At 38.6% G+C, this 17,927-nt stretch overlaps 1 protein-coding gene across 6 annotated transcripts in view; it reads right to left on the reverse strand.

Moving 5' to 3' along the window:
• Nucleotides 1-345: 345 nt before the first annotated feature.
• ZC3H13 (zinc finger CCCH-type containing 13) overlaps nt 346-17,927 on the reverse strand; it is a 46,178-nt gene continuing 28,596 nt past the window's right edge. For 5 of the 6 annotated variants that reach the window (XM_069010361.1, XM_069010407.1, XM_069010369.1 and 2 more), the window contains 10 exons: nt 17,279-17,743; nt 16,114-16,296; nt 12,435-12,978; nt 11,647-11,750; nt 10,215-11,237; nt 8,725-9,234; nt 5,556-5,711; nt 4,744-4,944; nt 1,370-1,533; nt 346-831 (listed from right to left, as the gene is read on the reverse strand). In XM_069010361.1, coding sequence (XP_068866462.1) covers nt 661-831; nt 1,370-1,533; nt 4,744-4,944; nt 5,556-5,711; nt 8,725-9,234; nt 10,215-11,237; nt 11,647-11,750; nt 12,435-12,978; nt 16,114-16,296; nt 17,279-17,743 — 3,521 coding nt within the window. In that variant the 3' untranslated portion in view covers nt 346-660. The remainder of the gene's footprint in view (nt 832-1,369; nt 1,534-4,743; nt 4,945-5,555; nt 5,712-8,724; nt 9,235-10,214; nt 11,238-11,646; nt 11,751-12,434; nt 12,979-16,113; nt 16,297-17,278; nt 17,744-17,927) is intronic. The other variant, XM_069010379.1, reaches the window with a different exon arrangement.

Genomic DNA, 17,927 nt, shown 5'->3' on the forward strand with positions numbered 1-17,927 from the left:
ATAAATACAGACACCTAAAACTCATAAATCTTCAAGTGGTTGGTTTTGGGTTTTTGGTTTGTTTTTCTTTTTTTTTTAACTTTCTCTTTCATCAACAAGAAAGGGAGCCTTAACTGACTGGACTAGGTTTTCATGTCCACAAATTACATTAAAGGAAATCTATATTAAAGATGGAAAAGAGCTAGACTTTGGTCCCAATCCACACCAGAGGCTACTGTGATAAGAAAGAGATTTGGAAAAGGGAGGCAAACAGACTCCCAGCTATGTAACAAATTCAAGATGTGTACTGAGGGACCAAGGTGATGGTGGAAATACCCATTCATAATAAGGAAAAAGATACACAGATGGTTTTCCTCAGTTTAATATCAGTTGATGTTATAAACTGCTAAATCCAGACATCTTCACATTATTACACTTGATGCACCATAAAACAGGTTTATGTTACAGTGTAAGGTTCAATATTACAAAAGTTGCAGAGACCTTCACACAGAAGTCTTAATTTTTAACTCCTATTCACATCTAAACCCAATATTCTTAACTGTGTACAAATGGAGTATTTCCTTCCATCTTCTACAGCTGCTTTCCAACCACCAGTTCTAAACAGCAACACCAACACTGGTAGTGAGAAATTAACTAGGAAGCACCACTGCAGCCATTTCCTCAAGTCACACACACTTCCTGCTGGAGAGCCGGCTGTGGAATTTTGCTGTCCTCTGTCTTTTCCTGCCCAGGAACTTGGCACACAGTCTTTCGTTTGAATAACCGTAGGCTCAACCGTAACAAGTCACTGTCCATTGCTGCGGAATTTGTGTAAGTTTGTTTCATTGCACCCTGTTGAAATCAGAAATTAAATTTAAAAAAAGGAAGACCTGAAAACAATGTCTTGTAACATCAAATTAACCTCAAGTACTCTCAGTAATTAGAGGTTTAATTATACTAATCATACCACTAGAAAAGACTTGGAGAATTAATGATTTTTCTACTAGCATACAAGAAGCTTTAATTTTAACTTGGATTCTTACATGGAATCATAAGCAGGAAAGTTATTAAACAATTACCTTTGAAATCATATTTTACCTAATTATTTTTATTATGTATTCTTTAAATATAGAAAATGTATCTCCTGAATTTAAACACCAAAATTTTAAGAAACAGGACCTAGCTCTAGTCTCAAACTTAAATTAATCTCTCATTCTACCTAGAAGATAAACATCCTATAACCTCTCTAAATAAAAGCGTTTATTATTTAAAGGACCAGACCTGCTTCTGAACAACAAACACAGAAATTATCTCCCAAGAGAAATGCTCTGCTTAGGGGAATCTGTGTTTCAACCACACTTCGACCAAGCACTGTAAGCAGACCACCTGCCTTTTCGTTCTTCATGAGCTGCTTACGAATTGCAGAATCCCTGCGGAAGCACAGTGCTTTGCAGCAAGGACCCAGATTGCTGAGAAGACCTGCTCTCTCTTCTTTTCGGCGAAGTGCAGCCATGTTCAGTGCTCCCAGGTCATGCTCAAAAAGGTTTTCTGCATCTAGAAAGAATTGAGATTTGCAGAGATCAATATATATATATGGCATTTTTGAACAGCAACATACAGTAATATGAAAATATTACTATTTGTATTTCTGCCTTCTAAACAATATCAAGGTTTGGGAAAAAAGAGTATTTGAGTTTATAAAATAACATGAATAAATCCTTCACCATTTAAAGGGAAGGATGAATACCCTTGTATTTAGTTTCAGTGCTGGAAAGCAATATTGAGACAGCAATCACTGGGAAGCCTAAAAATCAAGTGACAGCTTTGGACAGAAGATGGGGTATGATTTATGGTCAGATATGTGACGGACAAAAGCTGTTTGTTTACCACTTGCATTAATCATAAAGTACCTAAGTTCCACTTCTTTGCAAGACATCATGTAACTCTCCCAGTGTCAACACTGTTTTCGCATGGCTATACAGAAGTGAAACACAACTATCTAGAATAATTCTTTCACTTGTGGTGGATGAACCTGGAGAACAAGTCAGCAGATGCCAAAGGACTACCCCTTCCTACCAGCTCACCTAAAGCATTTAACAGTACTCAAGGTGACAGGACCAGTCCTTCAATACATTTACCAGAAGAAATAGCATGCAGAAAAAACACTCTTAGAAAAGACACGTTCTGAGGTGACTCATGTTCGCCAACAAGTCTGCTTCTATGAAATGCAAATACAAAAAGAACATACAGGGTGGACCACAGCTCATTGGTTTATAGCCCTTTTACAATAAATAGGAAGATTATCGTGTAATAGAAAAAAAGGCTGGAAAGGTATGTGGCTGAGTCCAATCCAGCTGCCTCTATATAGTAAAGCTGGGTGTTCAGCAGAGAATTTAACACCTCACTCAAGATGGCAAGAACCCGGGGGAAAACACAGCATCTAAAAGCAAAGACTGCTCCAGCAGTTTGGCAGAATGAATGCAGAAGAGGACAAAAATACATTTTTTAAACCACTCAGAATTTGGATGAAGAACAGTAGTTTTTATACAAGTTTTTAAACAAGGTGAAAAGAAACAAGAAAGTTGCACTAAATGAAGGGCAGGTTAAAGAGAACTGAAGTCAAAGACAATCTCAATGGACAATCAAAAAATGGAAATAAGTGTCAAGACACAAAAAGGCCACTTCAAAGGTAACATGGACAGCTTGCAGAGTCTTCTCAGATGCCAGATACTTGCTGAGCATATCAGGCAAGTAAGCATGTCCATATCCTTAAAGGAACAATTGCATATAATAAAGGGCAAGTCAGCCACAAATCTCAATACCATCACATAGAGATTTTTATTTCCAAAGAAAAAATAATTTAAAAAGCACACCCTGAAACAAAGTGTCATTTCCTTTCTTTCTGCATTTAATAGTATTATCAGAAATTTTTCAATTTGTTCCTCCACAAGAACAAGGAAGGGAACACCAACCTCAGGAATAAGACAGGGAGACAAATTATACCACCACAAAGTCCAAAGTGAAAATGCTACTTTTTCACTGTTTCACACACTGAACACATCTAGCTCAGATTCTTTCAGTTTTCAGGACACCCTTATTTGTGCTTTTCTTTAGAATATATGTGCTGTAGCTGTGTAATCTCTATACAGAGAACATTCACCTGGCAGACTGCACAGGAAGTGCATACACTTGAAAGCCTACACTTGGCAGTGTAGGAACTGATGTGTGAGAGACTGCACACACCAAAGGGAAATCAAGAGAGGCGCTTCAAATCCCCCTTCCTCTCCATAGCAAAGTTACGCTAAATCCAAGTACACTTAAGACAGTCCAGAGGCAGTGGTGGAGAGCCTCCTATTATCACTAAGGACTTTATTTCCAGGGAAGCATGCAAGGATTGCTGAGATTATTTCAGGTATCATTTTAAACACAGGTGCAGTGATCCTGCAGTGCAGTTGCTGTTGCAAGGAATCCCTGGTAAGAAGTGCTGAAGTACCCAGCAAAATTAGAGCTTACAGGGAGAGAGACATAGTTCATACCTTTTCTATATCAGTTTGTATGCCCAGGAAGACTTAATATTTTATTTGACTCAAAGAAAAAGAAAAATAGGAGCACTAGTAACAGCTCCCACTTAATATAATTATATGATTCAAATGGCTCAAGTAAGGAGTGACATTGATGGAGATTAGCACAGCTAAGAGAAGTTTTGGATTTTTTTTCCCCCCACTTATCTGAGACCGTGAGGTTAACAAGACAACGATGTAAAGAATAATGTAAAGTGAAACGTATTGTTTCAAATTAAGAACTAGAATTTAGAGAGTAAAAAACCCATGAGCTCTGCAGATACTATTATTTATAAGCCACAATTTTCTAACATTTCGATGCTGCAATAATTTGCATAGAGATCTTATAGAAAAAGCAAATGTTTCACAGTCCTAAAAGAACCATTCTACCATGCAAGTTGTTGCAAGTAGCTCAACTGGCTCCTGGGATGTGAAACAGAAAAATTAGTATTCTTTCTCATGAAAAAGCCCTGCTTACACTCAGAATTGCAGTAAGCAGCACCAGTAGAATTCAGGCCCATCCCATTTATCATGCATGTCTTGTGAAACATACTTTATCCAAATTCCAAACCTGTAAAAATTGTTGAATTTCCCACTTTTAGTAGAGGTATAACATAAAAATTTCACTTAGTGCCTTCATTCTGATCCAAAACCCCTATCTATGAATTCTAGGAAGGATCCTCAGAATGAAAATAAGAAATCTTATTTCTTTCTTGAAATACTACTAGTAGTTCACTGGAAAAGATACTTTGCTCTCTGAGAAACTGCTGATACCATCCTCTTGAGACAGCATTTGATTTAACTGCCCAAATTAACAATGAACACTACAGGAAATTCTTACTCAGAATGGCAAACATAATGAGCATAACCATAACATACACCAGTTACTCTGGATTTAGACTCTTGTTTCTTTTATGTTGTTCATATAAAAGGCTAGGAAAGTGTGAACGGTCTCCCAAAAAGAATATTACCCCAAGATAAAAACAATTTTGTTTTGTTTTTTTTAGTTTAGACCTCCTCACCATTGCTGGAATTAAAACACTAATCTGACTAACATGCTGCTGTATCATATTTCTGTAATTTTCACACAATACTCATTATATACTTTCTGTGGTCTTTGAAATCTAAAATAATGAACTGATGCACATTTCATAAGGACTTTTTCACTATACACAAAAGACAGTTTAATCCCTGCAGAAATTACCTTTAGGTTTTTCTAATACTCTCTGGCAAGTCTCTTTTATTTTGGTGAAGAGCTCTGGTCCTGCCAATCGCTTGGAAATGCCAACTCTCAACATAACAGCACCTGGTGTGAATTTTAAGAGTGCAGCCCCAGGCTCACGTGGTTCTTTTGGCTGCTTTGGCATAAGACTGGACCAGTCCACATCTATAACATCCACCGGATCTGCAAAAACATTGACAGAGAATGAGTTACCACATCATCACCCCTTACCACAGTTGATTAATTTCACATGCTGTGCACACAGCTGTCTCCTGAAAGCAATACATATATTAGATGAACATTGTTCTGTTGTCCTCTTGGACCCTTCAGGTAAGAACGTCAAAACTCACTTGGATGGGTGGAAAATAGGAGAAATACAAAAAGAAATAGAAATGCAAAGCTGTATGGATTAAAAAAACCCAACCCCTGCCTAATATTCTGCTTCATTTTTATTGCAATCCCTTTGTGAAAGGTTGCTCAGACCCTGTTTAGCCAGCAGGTTTGGACATATTACTTATACATTCACAAAAGTCACAGTACAACTGAACAGGCTAAGACAGATTCAAATTAAATGCTTTAGAAAGCTAGTTCATACAGCCCAGAATACTCAGCTGAACTTAGGACAACGAGACAATTCCATTCTTCCCAGAGCACTTGGAAAGCATTCAAGCACAGACAGAATCTGCTCATAGACTGCATTCCTAATTCAGAAATACTGTCAACATCACAACAGCATTGTATGTACACTGATCTAATCCTTCTATTCAAATAATCACAAAGGGGGGTTGATATACTTTTACCAGGCATCTTCTCATCCTCCTGTTGATCCTCACGCTTTTCAGCATCACCTGCCAGAATTTCATCCAGTTCATCATCACTGATTGGCTCGTATTCTCCAGCACCAGACCCCAGTGACTGCACATCGTTAGTCTTGGTTTCATCCTCTCCTCCTACAGACACAGACACACACGGTAGCTTTAAAGCAATCATTTGTTTTCTAAACATGTTGTACACTGCCTGAAGACAAAGGTTTAGCAAACTAAACTGTTAGCTTTCAGGAACAACTATGATTCAACATAAAAGCTGGTATCAACCCACAGAAACAGTGAAGGTATTCCTCCCATACACAATGTGGCAGAATTTTACATACACTGGTCACTTTTTTGGTGCAGTATTAGTCAAACTGCTCAGATAAGGCCATTTTCACAACATACATGTTGATTATCTGATATCTGACATGTAGTTTATAATAATAAATAGTTTATAAAAGTCTAAGTGCTACAAAGTCTTTCAGATGCTTTAGCACACTAATCCAAAATCAGGATTCAGTCCAAACTCCTAAAATAAGTAACAAAACCCCAAAATACAAAAAGGCAACAGGTATCCTGAATGAAACAATTATGTACAAAATTTTAGATTCTTTGTGGCAGTCACAAGAAGAGCTTTTAGAAAGCCATGCCAAACTTCTTTTAGTTGTTACTCTCCTATCCATCCACATACTATCTGTATACACAAATACCTGTGCTGTATGTGGAAACATATTCCTTAGGACCTGTGAACACAAGACAAACACTGAATTTTGCAGTTCACAAAAGGAACATCCTCTCATCTCCAAGACTGAAAGATCTGACTCAAGCATTTAAAAATCCTATTGCTCTAAACTCAGGCTTATGGTTCTCCAACATGGGTACTAGCAATGAGTTGTGCCACACAAACAGGACAGAATTTACAGGGATCCTCCTCTGTGGATGACTATTCTGATATCTTCCAGCTCCCTTAAGCCAGAAGTGAAGCTGCTTCCATTTTAAGTTTTCCCCTATTCTTTGGCGGATTTTTTTTAGTTTGCTTTTGCGGGGGAAGGAAAAAATAGTCACCTCAACTAACCTAAAAATCAGCAAGGAAAAAGCAAGTAGAAGATGTGCCAGCAGAGCATAAACAAACTACTCAGACCATCTGGCAATGCTTTGGAAGAAGCATATAGCATCTGAGGCATTATTTAAGCCCACTCCTAAAGCAAACACATTAAGGTTCAAAACATTAAGATAATTTAATGATATTCTGACACATTTTGTTAGACAATACTCTACAGTAATTTGGCCAAGTAAATACCAGATACCTCCCTAATATCATCAGATTTGGAAATTGTACTTAGTTTTCTAACAAGATTTTCCTTTTTAGAAAGGAGAATAAGGTGATCTGCACTGGATTTCATTTCATCTTACAACTTCAAATATTCATGGCCTGTAAGATCCATCTTCTGCATCCACACTGATTTACCAGATACACTAGTTCACCAGTACTACACGACTGGACCCATTAACAATTAACTGTATTAAAAAAATTTAAATAATCATTAATAGTTCTCAGTATATAATTTTTTAAAAAATACTTTACATTCTGAATTTCAAGACAAAGTTTGATAATTTCTAGAGTATAATCCAATCATTACTTTTACCACTCTTTTGTGGAAATGTGTTTTTATATTAATTCTGCATTAAAAACTCAACACACTCACCAACTGAACGGAGCAATGTAAACAGGAGTTGCAAAGTAATGAAAGACAATGAAGTACACTAAACCTTAGAAAATCATAACCATGCTGTTAACAGTACACGTCAATAAAATGGAATGCCATCTTATATTTACAAAATAGATTTATTTTTCTAAGAAAAATTAAAAAATCCTAAATATACTGTAACTCCCTTCAGATGATAACCTGCAGAGAATTTAGAACACAACCTTTGAAAAACAGACAAAAGAATACACATTAAAACAAGTATGCTGAAAGGCTGGAACTAAGAACACATTTAACCTGCACAGCCTGTTTGGTTACAGGTGCCCTCTTGGAAACTGGTAATGTACCCAAGAATGGCCTTTTATTACCTCTTTTCTGCAGTTACCACATTATACTCTCAGATTTATCATACCATGCTTTTCCTCTAGTTTAAAAATAGTTAATTCTGTCTATTGTAGCAAAAGCAGACTTTTCCAGGCTCACTTCAAATACTATCTTTGTCAAGTGCTTCCACTCCACAGATAATCTCCTTAAATGAAACTTTCTCAATAGGGTCTCTCAAACCTGAAGACCACTTTGTGAATAATCAGGTAGGAGACATAAGTACTAAATATTCCTCCACATCCTCTTGAGACAGCATTTAACTGCCCAAATTAACAATGAACACTACAGGTACTAAGAATGGCAAACACAATGAGCATAACTGTAACATACACCAGTTACTCTGGATTTAGACCCTTGTTTCTTTTATGTTGTTCATATAAAAGCACTTCCCAACTCCCTATTCTTGCAAAGTTCAAGCTTCTAATTCATGTGACAAACTCTTAGGAGTTTGTCAGTGTTTGCCCCTTACTGACTTTATTTATCAATTCTAAGCACACTTTCCCCAGTACCATTAGGGCCAGCAAACTGAAGCTGCACTTCGTAAGATTACCTCAGGAAAGCTATTTCTGGACTATTGTGCCAAGCCATACATATCTTTCACCTACTAATTAGACAACCATTTCTATGATAATTGGGCTCTGGCAGAAAAAAAACCCAAAAACCAGTTCCACGTTCACACTTTTTTTTTTTCCCACTCATTAACTGTCACTTCCGAAGTAAGAAATAGGTCTTACAATGATGTAACAAGCCAATCAAATGTTGGTGTTATCTTTTAGTAACTTGCCTATTCAGAAACATTACAATTTCACCAAAACGTATCTCAGATAATTTATGCTTCTTTGCCTCAAGACTTCTCTAGAAATCAAGAAACAGCACTAACACAATTAACACAAAGGAAGAATGCTCATCAGATATCTTTCTCATTGTCTGCTTCCACAGCAGAGAAGCTGAAGCCAATAAGGCTTTCAGTAGAAAATTATTCTAATATAGCTCAGTTCAGCACTACGCTAAAAGAGAAAAAATAAAGTATTTGTTAGTCCAGGTTCTTTCCCAGAATAGCTCACCTTCTAAACTCTCTACCTTTTCAGCCTCATTTCCATCTTCAAAGCCTTGTAAAGGTCCTAAATCTTTGTCTGTTTTTTCCTTCTCTGAAGCTGCTGAATCCCGGCAAATACCATCAAACTCTTTTTCGTGATCTCTGTCCAGTTTTGTTTCACTGTGCTTTGTTGATTCCTTTTGAGAGGAGATGTCAAGAGTTCTCTCTCTCTCTCTTTCAGCAGTATCAGGCAGCTGTCGGTCTCGCTCCCTCTCCAGCTCCCGTCTTTTCTCCCTGTCCCTCTCTCGCTCTCTGAGTCTCTCTCGTTCCCGGCTCCTTGGCCACTCTTTGTCCACATCTCGGTCCCAGTCTCTCTGTCTCCCCTCTCTCCTATCTCGCTCTCGTTCTCGATCATGCTCATGTCGATCTCGCTCCTGAAGCCTTTCCCTGCTATCAAAGGACCCGGATCTGGAATGAACCTGACGATCTGACTCAGGGGAACTTCTTCTTGAACTGTGGCTTCTTGAATCTTGACGATCTGCACAAAAGATCATAAATATAAGCATGACTATGACACATAAATATAACATTGCTTTACTAGACCGAAGCATTTTAAAGATTTGGGTATCAATCTTTAAAAGATTCTCAAAAGCATCATCTTCCAAATTATTAAAGCTTTCAGATTGCCTTAGAAGATTTAACCTTACTTAGAAATGAGGTAACTTCTCCCACTTCCAGAAAAGAATTTTAGTGCCTATTTCTACTATGATGGAAACCAACAGAAGGTACACAATCTTAACTCAGAAATTTAGGCTTGGGGGAAAAAAAAAGAAAAAAGAATTGTCTCAAAATTCAACATTTTTAAAACATGTCTTCTAAAAGCTAAGACTGCCTTAGTTAACAAATGATGAATTCAGAAGAATAATTTCAGGCATGTAGCAATGAGGAGAACAGAGAGCCAAAATGTTTTTGGAAGAAGATATTTTTGTATTGATGCTGTTTCAGTTTAAATTTTTTTTTTTCACAGCAACTACACACATTTTTAAAATGTGACTATTTTGATTTGCAACAAAGATGATTTCCATGTCCATTAAAAGTATGCCTAACAGGAACCATGAAAAATTTACCTAATTTTGCATAATTTCAGGAATTTCCATACCAAAATCAATGCAAATAATGAATTAAAGAACATTCATTAGATGATAAAACTACCTCAATGTTCTGTTAGCACAAGCATTTCCTCTATGAGTTTTTTTGTCCTACAAATTACTTTATTCCCCAGACAGCATGAACCAAATCCAACTGAATGTTTTGGCGTAAACAAAATGGTAATCTTGCCCACTGAGAATCAGCTTTTCAAATATGTTAACACTTGCAGGAATCTTAATTCATTCTCATTTTACAGTGAAAGGCAGACAGCACCTCCCTCTCCTGTTACACTAATTAGAGCCATCCAAGAACAATTTAGGATTTGTACACAGAATGATAGGTCAGTCCCACTAAAATGCATCTCATTACCTGAAGATGTGCTGCGACTGGGTTCCCCTCGTTTCAACTGGTCAATTCTGGACTTTCTTTCAGTGATTTCTAAGCTTTTCTTCTCCCTCTCCCTCTCCCTGTCCCTATCCCTATCCCTAGAGCTACTGTGCAGGATCCTCCTCCGTCCAGTCTGATCGTCTCCACTGCGATGTGCTGACTCATTGGAGGGGGATCTGAGCCTGCTTGAGGCATGGCTCCGATTGCTACCGAGGCTGCTGCTGCGCTTCTGGTCCACAGGCTTACGGTGTGGTCCATCCTCTATAGTAACATGAGGGGCTTCCACCTTTTCTCCCCTTGTCCTGTGACTTTTCCTATGGGAATCCTCAGTGCTTCTTTCTGGAACAACAATGTCACCACGTTCAGGAACATCTTCATCTGACCAGTCACTAAATGTGGTATCTTCTCTTTTTGTGGGGACTTCTGCCACAGCTTTCTCAGGTGGTTCTTCAACCAATTCTTCCTTAGTTACAGGTGGGGTTCTTGGGCCTTTTTTCTTTTTATGATGTGGAACAATTTCTTCGTCAGAAACTTCAGAATCACCCTTGGATCTCTTCCGCTTTTTCTCCACATTTTTCCTTTTCTGACCTTTCTTAGGGGAAAAGACCTGGCTTTCCTCAGTTGTTGATTCATTAGCATACCTTTCCACCCCGCTGTCATCATCTTTCTTCTTCTTTGTTGCCTTTTTCTGTATCTTAGACTTCTTCTTGCTGTCATCATGCATTCTATCAGTAGCATCTCTTTCCTCAGAAGGACGGTGTCCAAGACTTTCCTGAACCCTGGATCGGGAGCCTTCTGAAGCATCTGGCTGCTCTCTTTGCTTATCTGCTGAAGAAATCCTCTCTTTAAACTCTGGTTCTTCATAGCGCCGGGAACTTTCCTTTCTGTCCGATTTTCGCTCTTCTTCTTTCCAACGGCTCTGCCGCTCCTCTGTGACGTGAGAGGGGCTCAGTGAGCGGGATTCCTGTGGCCGCACAACCTGGCTCAGGAGCCTGTGCTTTTCATCTGCAAAATGTGAAAAGAGTGTGCTTTTATTGTGTAGGAAGGAGAACGTGTGAGCATTTGCTGTCTTCTGCCTGCCAAAGAAAGTGTCCAGTAAAACACATAACCCATTACTTCAGTTAGATTTCTTTCGCTTTTCTACTGCTGCAGCAGCAACAGACAATTTCCAATTTGGTAAACATGCATCTTAAACAGGAGATGTGGAAGTCACTATCACCTGGCAGACATAATACATAGTGACAAAATGAAGATAAATGACAAATAAAGATGAAGAAAAATGGTAGTGCTCATAAAAATATGAGGAACACTTACAACACTTTCCCTGTGTTTTTTCTATTTAAAATTGCAAGTTATTTTCCACAGACAGAGGATAAGCTGGGTCCAGCTGCAGAGAGAGCCCACTCCCACTTACTTTTATCATCTCCACTGTTGTAAGCATCACTATCAGGAGAATGATCACGGCGACGTTTGGGTGACTGACGGGGACTTGGACTGCTTTCGTTTCTGTGACGCTTCCTGCAGAAGGAACACGCACCATCAAATTTCTTCAGGATTCTTTGAGTTTATCATCAATACAATCCCTGAAGTCTAAGCACCTCAAGCGGAAGATATTTAAAGATGCTGTGAAGTTCTGTAGTTTTCTAAGTTGTCATTCCAAGTAATAGCTATGCACTTAAAGGAAGCACAACACATATACTTGGGATATTGTTCATGCCTTCACTGATAGCCTTCTGGTATTGGAAATTTAGTAGTGCAAAGGGTAATGCATGCTCCAAAGAAATTTAATGAACAAAGTCACAAACCCTGACCTAGTTAACTGCTATTTGAATTTCAGGCTTCAAAATGTACCACAGTTTTCTACTATGTTTCCATGAATGCCTGTATTATTAAAGGCAAGACAGTGCAAGCATACTTAGAAGGGAAAATTACATTTTCTGACTCAACTCTTAGCTCACAAGTCGATCCATGATTCAGCATTAACAAAACATTGGACTAACTTCACCAGCATAGAACCAATTTGGGGGTTACCAGCATGTGCCACACAGATGCAGGGGAGACACAGCTCCAGACCAAGCCTAGGCATAAACAGGGTGTCTTCTTCCTTAAGATACTCCCCTGTCTACTAACTTACCAAATTCAACAGTAAAAGACTGCCTTTTTTTTTTTTCTTTGACTGAAGTAACATTTAGATCCACTCACTTGGATTTTCTTTCATCGTGGACATCTCTTGAGCCTCTTTCTTCTCGAATATCTTCTCTCTTATCCCTGCGGTCTTCCCTTCCTTTTTCTTTGTCATCCCAGTCTCTCTGGCGGTCTCTCTCTTTGTCTCTGTCTCGACCTCTCTCCCTTTCACGCTCCCGCTCCCGTTCTCTCTCTCGTTCTCGCTCCCTTTCGCGTTCCTCCCGCTCTCGCTCCCGCTCCTTCTCTCTCTCCCTCTCTCTTTCCCTTTCCCTGTCATGATCTCTGTCTCGGTCCCGCTCACGGTCCCTGTCTTTGTCCCGTTCTCTGTCCCTCTCCCGTTCCCGAGCACGATCTCGTTCCAACTCTCTTTCTTTCTCCCTCTCTCTTTCCCGGTCTCTTTCTCTTTCCCTCTCTCGGTCCCTCTCCCTTTCCCGCTCTCTCTCCCGGGTCCTTTCATCTCTCCTGTCATCAGAACGATCCACCCTTCGCTCCTCTCTCCTCTCATCCCGCTCGAGATCATCACTCCGTCCTTGGTGTCGTACCGGTGAGCCTGCTCTCTGATCTGCAAACAGAAGCGGGTTTGATTACTAAATGCTAAACAGATATAGACGGCTTCCACTAAAAGAGCCTTGACAATCTAGATCTTGGTTTGCATTAAATGAAAAGCAACTCCCTGCAGAAATTTGAATACTCCCTTTAGGAAGGAAGGAAGACAAAAAGCAGAACTAATTTTGAAAGAATTTTTCAACATTTAGGAGGTGGGCTTTACTTATTTATCCAAAAGCTGAAAAAAAAAAAAAATTAATTTTCTACCAGATTTTTCTGAATGGCCTCAAAAGACAAATGTATGCCTCACAGTATAGCTATTAGTATGGCATTACCCAATGTTTCCAAATCTGGTATAATCTGGTTTTTAAAAAGCAGGGAATGGCATGCATAAGATATGTTAAGACTTCTGTACAAAGATTTTACTTCCTAAATCTATTAGGAGTCAAGCGCTTTACAAGGACTCAAGCTGTTTACAACATAGAGTAGAAGTTTCTGCAAAATTAGAAATATTGGGCTGTCTCATCGCAGAAGAGATCCCTGCACAGAAACACAACCAAATCCACAAGACATGGAGAGGCAAGGATGAGATAGGGGAAGCAGAACTGCTAAAAGTTTTCATTTGTGCTCACTGCAGAGACTTACAGTTTAGAATCTGAGTTTGCTGTTGTTCAGACAGTGGATTAGAGACAGAGGAAAAACTAAACATGTAGAAAATGACTGATCCAGAAGGACAGTGAAATCTGATTTATCCAATTATACTTACTCTCCACAGACTTATCTACATACTGTTCATTGTATTGTGGATATTTTTTGAGTATTTCTATAGGTTTTGACTACTTCATAGCAATTTCTATGCTCATCTTAGTAGTATTTGAGCCACAACAAATCAATAAAACTATTTTCCTACAATATATATATATATAAAAGCACCATACAAAAGAGGAAAAAGATTGCATGAATAGAGGTTGGTATTTCTCAGTCCATTACGCTGAGGCTGAGAGTGCACTTCACTACAAATTGAGACAATGTCCACTAGGTGTGAGCAGGCAGAGTTTGGACAGAACTAAATCAATAAAACATGCATTTCCGTCAGTTTAATCAATTTTCATCTCTTGAGTGAATTAACAATGATTTAGTGCTCCCCTGTTACCAGGTAAAAGTAAAAGCAAAGTTGAGTGACATTTCTGCCTCTTTAAAAAGGTAAACCATCAATCCATATGATTGGTTCCATGAACAGGTTTCACATTCTTTTAATGGGCCTATAACACTGTAATATGATTTACTGTGCACACTAAATATTAGATTTTTATAAAGAACTTCTGTAACTCCTATTTGTTGTGTCAGTTTTGGTGTTAAAACATCCACATGAAAGTCTTATGTGAATCAAATAGTGCAAATGTATTAGACAATTAAATGCAGATAAGTCAGCACTTCTTATGTGACTTCATTTTTTGAGGTACTGTTCCAGTGATTGCTTGGAACACTCCCATATTTGCCTTAGTTGAATACAGACAGCTCAAATTTGCAAGCTTGCATTTTAAAATCATACTCCTTGCATATCACAGAACTAAGTACCAACCAAAATATATCTCAATTTTTCTCAGAATGACAGATATTAAAACTGTAGTCCAATTAGGGAAAGCGCCTTGAATTGTAACTCTGAGGATTTACTACTACAAAAAGTGACCTGAATTTTTAAGGAAGAAGACAATAAATTTTGAATTAATGCTCTTTATATTCCCCCCGCCATGGGAAATACAACCCATTCAAAGCAACTTCTCTCCTAGAAATTTATTTTGTTGTGATTACATGCTTTTATTTCCAAGGGTTTCCTCTTGGCTTGGGGTTTTGGTTTGGTTTTTTTGGGGTGGATGTTTGTTTTTCTTAATAAATTAAGAACTTGCTAGGACATGAGGGCACAAAATTACATTATATACATGTAGGATTTATTTGGATGGGGGAGATGAAAGAGATGAAAGCTAGACTGCAAAAGCCAACCCCCAGGACACATTCAGTGTTCAGGATTTTTCAGCTGATACGAAAAAGGAAGCCATGAGCTTAGGTTTGTTGAAATCCTGCCTTGAAAATGAGAATCTGAAGCAGAGCCTTTCACAAGAACAAGCAACAACAGATCTGTTTCAATAGGCTAAAAAGTATCTTTCACAGTGGCATGCAAAATATCTCTTCAAAGAACTGAAATTACAGAGCAGCTAGAATGTATCTGCCACCCATAAATCAAAGCTCAAGACAGAGAATAACCCACTATAATTTTATGTTTAGTCTTCACAGCTCTTCTTTTAATTTTCACGCTATTTTCATTTCCCTGACTCCTCCAGTTCTCTTAATTGGTGAGCAATACAAATATATTTCAGAGTGTAAGCTGCTACTAAACTCCTTCAAGCCTTCAAACACAGTACACTTGCTGGTACAGAAATCTGACATCTTGCTATGTAAAAAATATTTGACTATGTAAAAAAAAAGTCATGCATGCTCTTTTCATGATCACTGGTATCAACACTTACTAGCTAACTATCATTGACAACAGCAAAGCACTCATCACTATTGAACTCTCCAGACAATAAATTTCTGAATTCATAATAAATTTAAACTGTCACTTACTTTAGTAGTAAGCAGTCCATAATTGTCAGTCTAGTTTAGGCCTTCCCCAAAACACACTCAAGCAATTTACAGCACAAAAGCACAGTGTTTCTATACCAACAAACAGAACCAGTAACGAAACGCAATCATGAATCCAAGCTTACATGGACTCTAAGCTTAACGTGCTTATGCACATGAAGTGGAGGAGGAGGCAAAAACATTGTACAATGAAGTTGTACAATGAAAGCCCTTGCCTTGAAGTTTAGTTTGTTTGAATACTACTTGGATGAATAAACACAGAAGATGCCAAAATCTAGCCACAGGGCTGGGGAAAGACGACAGCATTCATGTATACAAGGCTAGTGAATGATCTTACAACAGAAGTTATATCAAGAATAGGACTGGTGTCAGTGTGTGGTGTCAGATGAGCTATTTATGAATTGGTGTGGGGGCAGAACAAGGAAGAAAAACGAGGGAAAGAGAAACACACACACTCATGCATATGCACATTTGACTACAGATGGATGTGTAAAAACAGACATTAAAAGACCTCTTTCTCTGTTGTCACGTCTATCCCGTTCACCATGTCTTCTCTCAAAGGAGGAATCTCGTGCTTGATCCCGACTGTCATAGCGATCCCGATCAGCGTAGCTACTCCTCGATTCCCAGCTGTCATGGTAGTTTCCGCTACTGCTGTGCCCATCAACCTGCGATCCTCTAGTCCCCCGACTTCCTAATGGAGATGTAGCAACACAAAACATGAGCTTCCACATGTAAGGAAATCCACTGATGTTTTATACCAACTGATGTATTAACATCTAATAAATTTTACTTAGCTGTTCGTGGACATAAAGATTGTAACATCAAACTCTACTTGAACAACAACTCAAACTTCACATGTTTTAACTGTAAAGTTATTATTTGCAAACTGCAAAATCAAGACTTTCTACATCATCATCCCCTGGTCATAGTACAAGGTCTCCTGACTAGAAGTATCAGTCCAAAAGCCAATTCACATTTTTTCTGAGTAGGCTTTAAGCTAGCAGACAGTGCAGCAAGAATAGGCAGAGAAAGCAGAGATCATCCTCCCTGTAAAAACTGTGTATCACTTCCCTAATGAAAATGTCACAAGCCTGAAAAAGCAAAATAAAAAATAGATTATTATAAGTTGTTGTTATTATTATTATTTAAAATGCATCAGATTTCAGAAACCATTTCAAAGATTAAAGTCACACATTTTGGAAATCGGATGAGGCAAGGTGGTGAGGCAGGGAGAGGTGGGTGTGTGTGAAAGATGGTTTTCAGACACCTAAGACATGCAGTTGTTTTTGAAAGAGCACAAAAAATCTGTTGCCCAGGGCTTTGAAACACACTACCCCCTAGGAATTTTCCAGTACACATCAGCCTCTTACTCGTGTTTGTAGCCAATGGGAAAACCAAGGGCTGCAGAAACATTAAATAGTGATGTAAGGGTTAGGCTTTGTTTCAAAACGAGATGGCAGAATACCAGTGATATGCCACTTTAATGAATGGAGAACATAGAAGTGCTATAAATTTCAGTAAGTTTTAATCTAATGACAACAGAATTGAACACAGTTTTAAAAGCATGAACTATTTGGCAGTACTTGCATACCAAGTATCAAACAAGGCAGTATGAATGCAAATATTCCATCTTCAATGATAGAGACACATGAATTTTTTAAATTACACAATACCTTTGTCAGATAGTTCTGGACCTCTGCCTCGACTTCTGCCAGTTCTATCACTTCTGCTCTCATTTCTGGAGTCACTCCTGGAGTCATTCCTTGTTTCAGCACGAGAGCTCTCCTCTCTGCCATGGGATCTTCCATAGCTGCGCAAGTCATCTTGATACTGGTCATCCTTTTTATGGGCATCACGACTCTCTCTGTCTCTGTAGTCATGGGAGTCTCGTGTGGAGCGCGAGTCTCTCTGGTCACGACTGTCTTTGGTATCCCTGCTATAATCCCGCGTGTCTCTGGAGTCTCGAGTATCTCTGGATTCCCGTGGCTCCCGCCGATCTCTGGTGTCTCTTGTGTCCCTCCGATCTCTTCCATCACGAGACTCTCTGTCATCTCTATGGTCCCTGGAGGTACTCTGCTCTTGGTCATAATCACGATCGTCTCTTGTTTCTCTTTCTTTTTCTCTTTTCCCTCTTGTTTCTGTAAAATGTTCAAAAGAACGTTATATACCCAGCTTAATCAGAGCAAGCATACATTTAACACACAAATAAGACTAAAATAACATAGTCAAAATACACTTAGCGAATCAAAATTAATATGTAGAGATCATGCTGGGTTATCTATCTATACATTTAGTAAGCTTTAAAGATCTTATTGTGAATAT

Source organism: Aphelocoma coerulescens, chromosome 1 (assembly GCF_041296385.1).
Source record: "Aphelocoma coerulescens isolate FSJ_1873_10779 chromosome 1, UR_Acoe_1.0, whole genome shotgun sequence".
NCBI classification, from domain to species: Eukaryota; Metazoa; Chordata; class Aves; order Passeriformes; family Corvidae; genus Aphelocoma; species Aphelocoma coerulescens.